Genomic DNA, 14041 nt, shown 5'->3' with positions numbered 1-14041 from the left:
TGATTTGTTACATGAGAGAGAGCAAAAGAGAAACATAGAGTTTGGATTGCTTTGTTTTTTTCTGATTTGGTCTTCTCTTTCTTTATATATTTGTTTTGCCTTTTCAATGTTTCTCCTTGAAAAATGATGGAGCCTTTTCAGTTTTTCTCTTTGAAAAAAGAGTTGATAGAAGTAGCTTTGTGAGGTGTGAGAGACAAAAATAGACTTTCTGAAGTGTGAGAGACAAACATTGTAAACTGTGAAGCATATATGAAACGCTTGGTAGGTGGGTGGGTGGGTGGGTTAAAAGCGAAAAGCAAAAGACAATTGAAATATCACAAATTAATTAAATCAAGACAGGTGTACATTATTTGTCGGTTAGGTCGATTTCGACAGATGAGAAAAAATACAAAAACCACTACCGACTGTGAATCCGAAAAAATCAAATAAAATGAACCGCAACCGACTAGCTACATTGTCGAGACCATTCATTATGTGTCGGGTCCGGTCAGTTCGGGCGGGTGTGGCAGGCAGACGGTTTCCATGAACAGCTATAGATGGATGGCTACGAGTTAGATATCGCCCTAACCCCGATTACCCTCCGTCACTGTTTGAGTCGTCGCCACTCAAGAAGGAGTCGGAGAAGATAGAGGGGTGCGATTGAGGGGATCGAAGTTGGTGGTGGTTGTTGTGGAGGAGTATGGGCCAACCATTGTTAGGATTTTACTGAGATAAATCAGCGGCGCTGGATAAAAGTGGTCTGTGAAACCCTAACCCAGCAAAAGCACATCTCTCTCTCTCTCTATATATATACATGTTTTGTATAGTCTCAGATCAAATTTGTATAGTCTTAGATTTGGTTTGTATAGTCTCAGATCTCCTTCATCAACTGTGGGTCTTCTAAACCCACCACCGTAAACATCAATGACCAACAATTCACCAGTGATTCGTTCAAGTTTGGATAACAATTTTTGCCTTCAACTCGAGCAATCTCATTCAAAGACTCCAACCTATCACCTAGTTCTTCACTAGTCTACCACATGGCTACGGTTTTCACAAGACCTTCGAAATATTTGTTTCAAGATTAGAGACAAATGGGCCCACTTGGTATGTCTTCATTTCCACCGAATTGATTCTTCGAATTTCGATCTTTACGCTTCTCAATTTTGTTCTATGTAGTTTTGATAATGATGATGATGATGATGATGATGAGTTGTGTGTGCGTGCGTGTGTGTTTGATCTGTTTAAAGAAAACCTCCTTCACTTCTTCTTGTTTAATTATTTAGATCATTTTTCTTTTTTCTTTTTTCTTTTTTTGTAGTTGCTGTTCCTGTGTGTATTTCTTAGATCTAATATGCTCAATTTTTTTTTATTTTTTATTTTTGTTGTTGTTGTTGTTGTTGTTGTTGTTGATGATGATAAAACAACTTGCAACAGATAGGGAAGAAGAGACAGCTTGCAATAGATAGGGAGAAAGAGAAAGAGAGATAGATCTAGTAGTTCTTAGCAACAAGACAGTAACAAAGATCACAAATAAAGATGAAGTCCTTCTCTTCCTCTGGAAATTAATAGAAAATAGCAAGCAAGTGTTCATGATCATCACAATCTTCAAGGTCATGAGTCAATGAAGCACAACCAACATGAAGATCTAGACTACATGATTGCAACAGATAGATTTTTTTTCTTTTTCAGATAGATTTCAATAGAGATTTTTTCAACAATTAGAGAGAAAAGATATGTGGAGAGAGAAACAGATAGAGAGAGAAAAGAGAAGTTCATAGAGAAACAAATAGAGAGAGAAATGTTTGAAAATGGTGTGAATTTGAATAGATAGAAAAAATAGGTTATAAAAATTCAACAAATAAAAAAATTGAATAGATAGTCACAAAATTTGAACAGATAGTTAAAAAATTTGAACAGATAAAAAATAATTTGAACTGTTAGTCAAAAAATGTCAATTCATAAAAAAAAAAATTAACAGATAAATTGAGGGATAAAATTAGAAACAAAATGTCCTTCAAAACAAACAAAAAGACTTTTCACCAAATAATTTCACAAATGGTGGTCCTCTCACCAATAAAAAAATATTCACTGAATTTAATAACTTTTCAATAATTTTCTCTAAAAAAGTTAATAAAATACATGAGACAAAAATAGTAAAACATTCAAGTTGAGAAAATGACAACTTAATAAATTTTGGGCAAAAATTAATTGGTCAAAACTATATAAAGCAGTTGCCAAAATTTGGCAAATCATTTGGTATGCTTTTAGGTAGGTCTTTTGACTCATTTTAGGGAGGTTCGTGGTTCAGTTTTAGATGGTTTACAGAACTGTTTGGACTTATTCACATGTATGCGGTTTGGAGAAAATTCAATCCGTAACCGTCCGCAGTGCGGGTTACAGTTTGTGCAGATAGGGTTCGCAGATGTGCGGGAGGTTTGTGGATTAGACTTTTTTCAATTTTCAAAATCAATTTCAATTTCCAGATTCAATATAATATAAGATTGATTTCAATTTCAAAAGTAATTAACAGATTCAATTTCCCTTCCATGGAGAAGTAGATTCAATTTCCTACAATGTTCATAGAGCAAACAAAAACATTCAAAAACAATGTTCTCAAACAATGTTCTTTACAACATTTCTTTTTGTATCATGAAATTAGGGTTTGGTGTGTTGGCCAAAAATATCTAAGATAGGATGAATGAAATCAACGGTCCACGTTTTTTTATTAAAAAAAAAATCCATGTGCAGGTGGGTTCTTGCGGGTGCGGGTAACCAACGCCGCAACCCGCAATTATGCCATATTTCAAACTGCATTTGCCCGCATTGTGTCTGCGAAATCACCTATTTGTATACGGATCGGTTCAAGTTGAACGGATTGGACAGTTCGGATAACCTTACGACCAGCCTTACTCTTTTGTGTTGGGTGAGTGTTGTGTTCTAATGACAAATTTGAACTTTGATTTGTGATTTGGCAGATCACTAAATGCGAGGTTGGTTTCAAAATGACAAAACCAACATTTGGTGCACTGATGTTCAAAATATCATAATTTAACGGTTAAATTTTATTTTGCCCCTTTTATGTTGGTTATTTTTTTATTTTAATTTTTAAATTTTATTTTTTTCCATTTTAACCTTTTATGTTTTAAATTTTTTTCAATTTACTCTTAAAACTAATATATATTATAAATTAAATAGAAAATGACACATTAACAATTATGTGACATAAAAATATTTTATTATATATAACTCACATCTGTGACATAAACTTAAATTTTAATATAATAATATATATATTTATGTTATGTGATAGTTATTATAGTATTTTCTCTCTAATTTTAAACATAAATTAGCTTTAGAAGAAATTGAAAAGAACTTAAAACATAAATGGTCAAAGTGAGAAAAAATAAATTTTAAAGGCCAAAGTAAAAAAGTGGTCAACCATAATGGGCCAAAGTATAATTCATCCTAATTCATCAATGTTATTTCAATAATATAAATTTGAGAAAATTGTTGGAGATGAATTTAAAAGAGTCATTTGTTTGGTTTTGCATTGGATTTTGACATATACTTTTATTTTAATAATGATTGAGATTTCTTTTTTTTTTTTTTTTGGGGACCCCCTCAACCCTTTTAGAACTCAATTATTATTGATCGTGTGGGACATCACACCATCAATAGTTGAGATCCAAAAAGAGTTGTGAGGATCCTAAAAAAGGAGTGCGAAGCATTTTTCCTTTTATTTTTTGGGATAAATATGCCCTTCACAATAATATTATAAATTTTTGTAACTTAAATAATAAAATAGCATGTTATCACAAATTAGATAACACTACAAATACTTGTAATTTTTATTGTAAAAAGTTATAATTTTTTTAAATAGGTATATTACTTTAATCTCCCTTAAAATTTGAAGAAAATACAGTTAGTTTTACAGTTTGGGCATAATTACATTGAGTTTTCTTGAGATTTTAATTCATATAATACTTAACTCTGTTTTCATCAATAATTTATTAGTTATATGGATAAAAAAAAAAATCATATTTTTTACACAAAAATATATACTTTACTTTACTTTTTTTTTTTTTTTTTTTGTGATTTCACATTATTTGCATTATTTTTGGTCTATTTAATTTTACTAAAAAGAAAGTTAATATAACAATGTTAAAACTATAAAATTTATTGTATTTTTTTAAATATCAAAAGAGATCAATATAATTTATTCTTTTTAAAATGTACATTTTTATAAGAATGCATATTGTAAATTTCCTTTTTTTTGTTTTGCTATTCATTAAATATTAGTAAGTGTAAGCCACTTACGTACTTGTATTAATCCGTTTAGCCAAAAATGATGAAAATTTCATTTTAAAGAGGATATGAGATATTAGATTTAAGATAAAATCTTATTTGGTAATAAGAACACATTAAAAAAGTTGTCGACACCGAAAAAAGTCACTGAAAAATTTTACGGGCTTTAGAAAAGTTGCCGGAAAATGGCCGGAAAAGTCGTCGACGGTGGGAGTGGTAGCGGTAAGGCTAAAAAATATGTGATATTCAACAGATATGGTATTGAATGAGTGACATGTGTTACATTTCAACAGATAGGTTGTTTGGTAAATTTTAACAAATAGAAAAATAAGTTTGGTGAATTTCAACAGATAGACAATTGAGTGAATTTTAATAGATAGAGTGATTTCAAGAAATAGACAAATAAATTGATTTTAACAAATAATTATTTTTTTGGATAAATTATATCATTTTAACCCAAAAAAATAAAACTTAAATCTTATAGCTCAAAAAAATTTAAAAATAAACTTAAGACCTAAGTGTCCTTCATTTAAGCCAACAAGGCACGTGGGTTTTGTGATAGGCACACCAAATAATGAGTTCCATACTTATTTAATACAAATAGATGAAAGTTGACCACTTTTGAATTTTATTTTATTGTAAACAGTTTGTTCAAGGAAGTCACATGGGTGGCCTTTACAAATTTTTTACTATTATTATTAGAATTTTGTTCTTCTAATCACCTTTTTTATTAATGTGTAGTGGTGAGAAACCAACTAGATATTAAATGCTGGGTAGAGAACTCACACAAGTGAAGATTCCGTAATCTTTCACAACTATTATGAAATTAATATCTCAGATATAAATATACTTTAATATTGATACAATAGATATTAGACTTATTTTAAGAATAAATATATAATTTTTTAATTAAAGTTTTAAAATGTTAATAAATATACCAAAATAATATATACATATTTCCTATTTTGTTTTAAAAATATTTCTAAAAATATTTACCGATTAAAAATTAAATTGCGTTTGAAAATATCTATGAGCTCCAAAATATTAATCTGAATTTCTTATTTTCTAAAAATTTTAAAATATTAAGAAGTACAAATATCATAGAAATATAGGTCCATCTAACCATATATATGATTTCTGAAATTTAAAAATCTTAATATAATATTAAAAATCAAAAAAGAAATTTATCAATGTTTTACTCATCATATCTAACCTAGATCTAAGTCAAAATATATCTATTTTTATTTTTAAAAACAAACAATATACATGGCGTCTAAAGAATTATAAACTTTTTAGTGGTTAGAATAATTATGATGCATTTATTAATCAAAAAAGAAATTTCGCATGGCACGTATAAAAAGAAATTAAAAAAAAATGTGTAGCGCATATTTTTACGTTACGTTTAAAAATACATGTGTCATGCTTAAAAATATATATTGTCTAATTTTTTTTTTAATAATATCTAACCCTTCTATTTGTTTTAATTTTTAAAAATATGTGAAAAGTATATTTAGATTATAATTTATTTATTTATTTTTGTTTTGGCATTTTGTGTTTCTTATTGATAGTCTTTAGGGCTATATTATTAGCAAGACCAATAAATAAATAGGTGAGGTGATTCACGAGTTAGACATAAATCAAGACAATTATTTCACAGTAATATTAAAAATATTAATTAATTTATCAATTAACACACCAACTAAATATAATATTAAATGAAACTATGTTAATAAGTTGAATCCACATCAAGTGTTATCTTTTCAAAATTAGTGTTTTGGATGAAAATAAAAAAATTATGACATGTTCTCTTTTTAATCATTAGTAATTGTCAATGAAAGACGTTGCACATTACTTTTAGATAGGAAAGGAAAAAGCGCGTTGCTTTAATTGATTTTAGAAAAAAGATTATGATTTATAATTTAAGTCTCACAATGAGTTGATAGATTATGTGTCAATTTTTATAGGTTACAAACTCAATCATATAATCTTATTATGCCTTTGTTGTAATGATCCAAATTTTTTTTTATTTCTTTCAATAAATAGTCAGTGCATTATTTAATCAAGTAAATTTTTGAATTTGACTGCTGTGTAAATTCTGTGTGAAAAAAATTCGATTTTATATTTTTTAAAAATAGTTCCCGATTTCAGAAAATTATGATATTTTTATATGTTGTTCCCATATGAATCTAGCATGTTAGATACAAATTTCAAAATTAAATGATGATATTTATTTTAAGAAAATTCGTAGATTAATTAGTGTTCAGTTTAATTTATAGTAGAATTTCGTTATTAAATTTTGAATGTTTAGACATGACTTGAGATAAATTTGTTGGATCTGTTTTTGTATATAATTGGACCATGTTTGACTTATAGGTAAGAATTTAATTCAAAACACATGACTAGATTCAATTTAATTTGAGTTTGTTTATGACTCATGTTTAACTGTTTAGTTCTTTTTAATTATGTGATTGGTAGTGTTCACCTTGAGAATTGTTATTATTTATTATATAAGATTATAATATATATTTGAGAGCTGAATTTATGGTGTGTACCATGTGGTGAAAAATCATATATTTTTGTAGTGAATAAAAATGGATGTATATTTCGTAATCTATATTTTGTGATGTATAAAAATATTATATTTTTGTGATAAAAAAAATTATATCATTTTATAATTTATGTTATAAAATTTTAAAATATTATTATAAAATTGATTGTATCAATTGATGGAAGACAGCCCACGATGGGCTGCCCCAACCCTCTTTCTCTTTTTCCTTGTACTTCTTTGTTCTTTGTTTTTCTTTCATGAGCAGAGAGCTGTCTCTCTCTCCTGTACGTCTCTCTCTCCAACCTTCATTATTGCTCAATCTTTAAGCTTCAAGGGAGAGTCATTAGCGTAAGATTTTATAAAAATTTTGTAAATAAAAGTTGGAGATCTCGCCGTGTACTCTTTGTAGCATTAGTCTCGGATCGAAAATCGGGCAAGATTTGTCTCTCAAATCTACTCTTCTTTATTATTTGAGGTAATGATTTTCTTCATATTATTGCTTTAAATCTATGTTAGGAAAAATTTGATAAAATATATTATTATAGAAGGTATTGCGTATATATTATTCTCAAATTTTGTTTGAATAATTTTTGGAAAAAAATCATGTTGAAATGTTAGTAATATAGGTGTCTTGAACTTGATTTGAGAAAATCATCTTGTGTTGATAAATTTTTTCAAGAGTCTGAGATTAAATTTTAATAGTTGTATGCTTGGTATCTATATCATGTTATGATTATATAATTTATTTTGAGAAAAAAAAATAATATTGAAATGTTATCTCATCTTTGATTTTGGAACTTATTTTTGAGAAAAATAAATAGATGTTGATGAATATTGTGTAAGTTGTTAACTTGAAATTATAGAGTTGTTTTGGGATTAAAAACCCTAAAAGTGTTGTATTTATGATATTCTATTAATGGTGATATATTGATGATTAAATTTTGTTCATTTTTGTGAAGGTGAAAAATATGAAATGTGGACTTTTGAACTCACAACCTTAAAAATGTAACCATTAAGCATATTTCATAATTTTTTATGTAAATATCATATTGATTAGTTAATTTTACAAAAAGTTGTGAAATTGTTATTGGTAAATAATTTGGGTGGGAAAAAAAAAATTTAACCTTTTAAGGAGCTTGGCATGAAATATGGTTATATTGAAATATGGTTATGTTTGAGAGATAAGACATGTAAAGTTATGTTTGGTATTATTAATTTGGAAATTTTGAATATAATGAACTTACTAATTTGATGGATTAAATTAGTTTGGTTCATATTTTATATCTTTTATAATTAAAAGTGTATTATTGAGATTATACCATAACTTTTAATATAGTAGGATGGAAATGATAATATTCAATAAGTATGAGATTTAGTGAAAATCATATTAGTTATCTTGGTTGAGGTGGAACAAAGTTGATTGAGAATTTTGTGTGAGTCAAAACAATTGGGAAATTGATTATTAGTTTAACTAGTTTGAGTATGCTAATATGTTATTTTTGTATCTCAAAGTCATATATGAGATACTTGATTTGTAAATTGAGGGTTTGGTTAAATTGGGAGTTGATTACCTATAATTTTGCTATTAAATGTGTTTTTTGTATATAAAATGCATGTGGGTATTTGAAAGTGAGAAAGCTCCAATTTGTGAAAGATCCTAAATGTTAATGTTTTGGGAGTTGTTGGATTATTTGAAAAAGATTATGTTCGGTTTTAAAATTGTTGAGTTTAATGGAAAACTATGTAAGTTTTGAAAGTCTGGCTTTAAAAAGTGGAATATGGATTGTTTCCAAGTGTTCAGAATCATGGAGGATTCCAAGTCATGGTTGTATGTTGGATTGTATATCCATGTTGTTATCTTTTAATTAATGCATTAGAGATAACTATTTTGGCTATCGGTAGATAATAGTATTGACTGTTGTAGAAATTACATGTGGATTGGATAAACAGAAACTAATTTCTCATACACATTGCATGGAACATTGTTGTGTACTTAATCATTGGAAATGAATTGTTTTGAGAAAAGTGGGTGAATATTTTGGTAAATCTAGGTAAAAGATGTGGTTACTTCAAATTAAGTTGGCCTGTGTGTTCATGGTGAAAGTCCTAAAAACCGCGTGTATACATGGGTGCCGATCCGGCAGACAAAATTTCTGTGAAATGACAATAGTAGCGCTTGTATAACTTGTGTTTACATGGGTGCCGATTTACGATTTCTTGCAGACGAAATTTTCGTGAAACGTTATGCTTGATAGAGATTCCCAATGTGTGTATTTACCACCTGTTTTTTGCTTTGAAGAAAAGGCATGCATATAACTCGTGTTATAAACTTTGGCATCGCATTCGATTTGAAAAGAATATCTTGTTGACATTGAAGTATGTTAATTTATTTAAGTTAACAAGTATGGTTAATTAATTAAATTTGAATTTAAGGAATTAGGTAACAAAATCATAAAGTTATGGCATGGTATGACTTTATATATATATCTGTTTGGTATCACTGTATCGCTAGACCCGCATGTTTTTTAATGTTATAATATGAGATTACTTGGTGAACTAGTAGTTTGCTCACCCCCTATTTGTACATGTGTACAAGGAATGCTTTTTGGATTTGAAGATCAAATAGCTAGTTTTACCATTTCATAGTTATAATGTAGTAATGAATTATAATACTCCATTTGTTTATTTGGCTTAGTGCCGTTCTTTGTAAGGAGCAGTACTCTTATTTATTGTAAGCTTTGGGGTGTTCCATATGTAATAATTATGTAATATTAATTAAAATACACGGAGAGTGGGTTTATGGTTTCATCCATGGTATTTTCTTATGTAGATTTGTGAAAAGAAAATGAATTTGAAAAAGATTTTTATAATTAATTGAATGAGAATGAAGTTTCTTTTAAAAAAAATAAAAATAAAAAATCTCACGCTTTGGTTAGTTAATTTCCGCCTAATTAATCTTTAAAAATCAGGGCGTTACATTTGTGAGTAAATTGAGAGACTTAAATTTTGAGTTTATGACGTTTCTCTTCACTTTAATGGGAAATTCTATGAAAACACACTTCAAAAAAGGAGTGTATCATATGCCTAGTTACGACTTTTGTGATGCTTGGTTATGATCGATTGTAATATTGGTTTTGACTTCGTTACTACCTATTAGGGAATTGGTTAGGACTTTGTTATGATTTATTATGGCTGTTATTTTTTTTATCTGCAAAAGTTAGTGATTATTGTGTTTTTTCTTATTTATTTATTTATTTTTATTTTGGTTATGATTAAAAAAGTCTTTAGTTATGACGCAAGTGGCATTTGCTTATGACTCATTTTGATGTTGACTATGATTTATTGTGGTGTTAATTATAATTCATTAGGGTATTTAGTTATGACCCATTTTGATTTCTTTAGTTTTGATTGAAAGTGGTTTCATTAAGACACTTTGTAGTACTATTGACATCATAAATTATTATAACTTGCATATGGTGCACAATAATAATAATAAAAAAGAGTTGTATTGTAGAAATTTTTGAATATTCATTCTTAATTATAATGCGTTATCATGATGTAAAATGATATACAATCTCACTTTTTAGACCCAATGATATGTAAGCGAGATAATTGGTTGATGATAGAGAAGATATAAGAGAGAATGTTACTTTAGATATTCTAATTAAGTGCCACATCATTGAATTTAAAAAAGTGTGTCTAATTTTTTAGGTTGGATAACAATGTTCAATTCATATTTATCCATCTATGTCTGCTTATAGTAATTTAATTTTCTCTCTATGTAGATAAAGAAGAGAAGGGTGTGATGAATTTGATTCCAGCATCGTGGAAGATACTATGGGACGTGTGGAATGTTCGGATGCTGGTTCTACTTAGTCTCACTTTACAAATCATTCTTTTCATCTTTGGCAAACGTAGAAAGAATATATCGTCACAATGGATTAAAGTGATTGTCTGGTTGGCCTACATAATGGCCGATTGGGTGGCAACTGTTGCCCTTGGCAAGCTCTCAAATAATATTCCTAATCCCAATAATGCATTACAGGCATTATGGGCACCCTTGCTTTTATTGCATCTTGGTGGCCCTAATACCATAACTGCTTATTCTTTGGAAGATAATCAATTGTGGATAAGACATCTTTTGGGCATGGGTGTTCAAGGTACTGTGGCAATTTATGTCATTGTTATGTCTTGGAGGCATTTCTGGTTTTCATTTATGTTAATTCCGGCATTCGTGGCTGGAATTATTAAGTATGGGGAGAGAACGTGGGCTCTTAAGTTAGCATGCCATGATAAATCAGGAAACATTGTACCCTTTGATTATCTAGTGATTGCCTTTATCAAAAAAGAGGAGAGATATAAAAATGTTTTAATTATGGCCCACGTGATGGTGAAGAAATTAAAAGGTTATATAGAGAATTATGACATTGGTAGATTTAGTTTCATTGTACCGTACTTCCAATCTGCAGAAACAAATTCTCTGCTTGAAATGAATCGGGATGATGCTACATATATTCGGGATGTATTGGAGGTCGAAATGGGGCTCATGTATGATTTATTATACACAAAAGCACCCATAACATTTACCAAGAGAGGGTGCATTTTTCGCTCTATTAGCTTCATGTGTACGGTGTCTGTGTTGGTAGGACTCTTCCGGCTTATCGCTATGGAAGCGAAGTGGCAAGAGCAGCACTACTCCATGGTTGATACTGTCATCACAGGAGTATTATTGGTCGGAGCCCTAGCTTTGGAGATTTATGCAGTCATTTTGTTATTATTCTCTGATTGGCTGATGCTTTGGCTAATTAAGTGCGGCAGAGGCAAATGGGCAATCCGATTGTTGCAGACATTTCCTTGGTTTTTTGAAAAGAAGGGGTCTAAAAAGATGTGGCAAATCGATCTATTCGAAGTGGAAGACAAGGGTTCAAAATGGAGTAGAATGCTTGGGAGGTTGGGGATTCAAGACGAGTTCAATAGGTACATGCATGGTAACCCTTGGACGCTATATCCCATGATTGTAAAATTTATTAAGAGTGCCGCAGACAACTCAATTGACCTTGGGAGTCTTGAGGGGTTCTTTGGCTCTGAAGGTTTTCATGACCAAATTTTTATTATGCACATGATAACAGATATTTTCTACCGTGATGATGATACATACACTTCCCAAAATAGTGCTAACTCATCTGGACGTCATGATGACAAGGAAACATGCAAAACTCTATCAAATTACATGATGTATCTACTCCTCACCTGCCGTTCCTTGTTGCCTGCTGTTGTATCGGATAGCGAGTTGACGGATTTCATAGTCAAAGTCCGTACAAAGTTCAGTTTCAGGTATATTACCGATGTTATCACTACAAGAAATTATGATTTGAGACACAAAAAAAAATTAGGAAAAATATTACTTTTTAGGGATAAAATATTTTTATCACAAAAAATGTTAATATTTTATTTTATTTTTAGTGATAAATTGCTAGCCTTTTAAAACCAAAAGTTTTGTTCCAAAAAATAAATCTTTGAGAACGAATTATTTTGTTCCTAAAAGTGCATTTATTACTGATATTTTAAAAAATTTATTCCTACAAGCTCTTTTTTTTTTTTTTTTTTTTTTGGGATGACTTTTTACATCCACAACAATTGAAATTAGTCCCTAAATATTTTTTATAGCAAAATTTATACTTTTAGAGATAAAACAATTTAATTTCTAAAACTCTTATATGTAGAAAATCGCAAGAACGTCAAGGACGCAAATTGTCTTGCTCGGAAATGATAAAATTTTGCATTGAGTCGAAATTATTTCCTCATTATAAAAAAGATGAAGAAGATGCGATGGATTTTTACTTTAAAGATGTAATTATTGAACTCGACGATGGTAATAAGGAGGTGAAATGGGAAAAATTGAAAATCGGTTGGTTGGCGATGTTATGCTACGCTGCAATTAGTGGTCCAAAAAATTACCATCTTCAACGGCTTAAAGAAGGAGGCGACCTCCTCAATTTGGTTTGGTTCCTTATACCGCAGTCTCGTGTATTTTATGACGTCAACACCTTCACTCTAAACGGCTTCTTCAATGTATTTTCATTCAAAGCCGGAAGGCGGGAGGGCGAGGTTAGTATACAACAAAAACTGAAAAAGAGTTTATTTGCATTGGTAATATTTTATTTTGTATATTTTGGTTGTTTTAAAAAATTAAAATGTTCAATACAATAGTAATATTATGTTATTGATATCACAATCCAATAATATCATGTCATTTACCTTCTCTTGTATATATGGCAATATAGTTATATTTTGAGTAGCAATAATCTTTCGTAACTCGAAATCTCTCTGGCTTGACTGCCCAAAACGACGTCATTTTTGGGCAATTTTTTCCCCCCTCCTTATATGTCTGAAACAGAGAGAGAAGAGAGAAGAGAGGGGAAGAGAGAATAGAGAGAGAGGGTCGATCGCCGCCTCCGATCTTCTATTCTTCTCCACCGCCCGTCAATTGCTGCCTCTGATCTCCGATTCTTCTTCGCCTCCGATCTGTGTATGATGATGATGTTGGGAGAAAACAAAACAAAAAACCAATTCGAAATATCCGAATCCGGCGCAAAAATAACAGAAGTAGTTTATTCTCCCTCTTTGTGTGAACCTATTAGAAATCAATTTAATAGAGTACAATATATTCTGAAAATAATTTGAAAGTGATGATCCAACAATCACATAACAAGGCGACAACAAAATTTTAAAGTGGAAAACCTTCCTGATGTGGAAAGGAAAAACCACGGGACCGTAGTCCACCAAATATCTCCACTATCAACAAATAATGAGTATACAAGAGTTCTCTCTTGACAGAACTAGAGGCAAACAATCAAGAACAATTTACAAATAAACTTCCTTGGCAACCAAAGATCAAAATACAAAGTTTAGGAAAAATCTCACCAAAAATGGTACTGTTCACGAGCCAAAAACCAGCAGTAGAATACTCCAAATCTGATCTCCACCATCTAGAATTTAGAGTCTTGAGTTGTGAACTCGCCTACCAAATTTCAGCTCAATCGGACCACAGATGCTTGTTGATCGGATAGCTTGATCACTGCTGGACATAATTTATGTTCTCCTCTCTGTTTTGGTGGCTGCTGCTACGTCTCTTTCTATGTTATAAAGAAAGGGTTTGTCATCCTAAACTCACGGGCTAGATCTTTTCAAAAACATAATCTCTCC

General features: G+C 30.1%; 1 protein-coding gene across 1 annotated transcript; it reads left to right on the top strand.

Annotated features, from left to right (window-relative positions):
* The first annotated feature begins 7046 nt into the window (after positions 1 to 7046).
* On the top strand, positions 7047 to 13134 carry LOC114317638 (uncharacterized). Its single transcript, XM_082911309.1, has 4 exons — positions 7047 to 7310; positions 10621 to 12169; positions 12559 to 12943; positions 13120 to 13134. Exons 2-4 carry the CDS (start codon positions 10641 to 10643, stop codon positions 13132 to 13134), a joined length of 1929 nt encoding a protein of 642 aa, XP_082767435.1. The 5' UTR covers positions 7047 to 7310; positions 10621 to 10640.
* The last annotated feature ends 907 nt before the right edge of the window (positions 13135 to 14041 follow it).

Source organism: Camellia sinensis, unplaced genomic scaffold, assembly GCF_055761805.1.
Source record: "Camellia sinensis isolate YWXY unplaced genomic scaffold, ASM5576180v1 Unanchor10, whole genome shotgun sequence".
Classification (NCBI taxonomy): Eukaryota; Viridiplantae; Streptophyta; class Magnoliopsida; order Ericales; family Theaceae; genus Camellia; species Camellia sinensis.
The sequence above is the reverse complement of the archived record's forward strand: the minus strand, read 5'-3'. Positions and strand labels throughout refer to the sequence as shown.

What these genes read in the sequence shown, in the direction of transcription:
- LOC114317638 (XM_082911309.1), top strand. Translation starts at nt 10,641, where the DNA reads ATGAATTTGATTCCAGCATCGTGGAAGATACTATGGGACGTGTGGAAT. An exon ending in CGTACAAAGTTCAGTTTCAG is followed by an intron (nt 12,170 to 12,558) that starts GTATATTACCGA and finishes TCTTATATGTAG; the next exon opens with AAAATCGCAAGAACGTCAAG.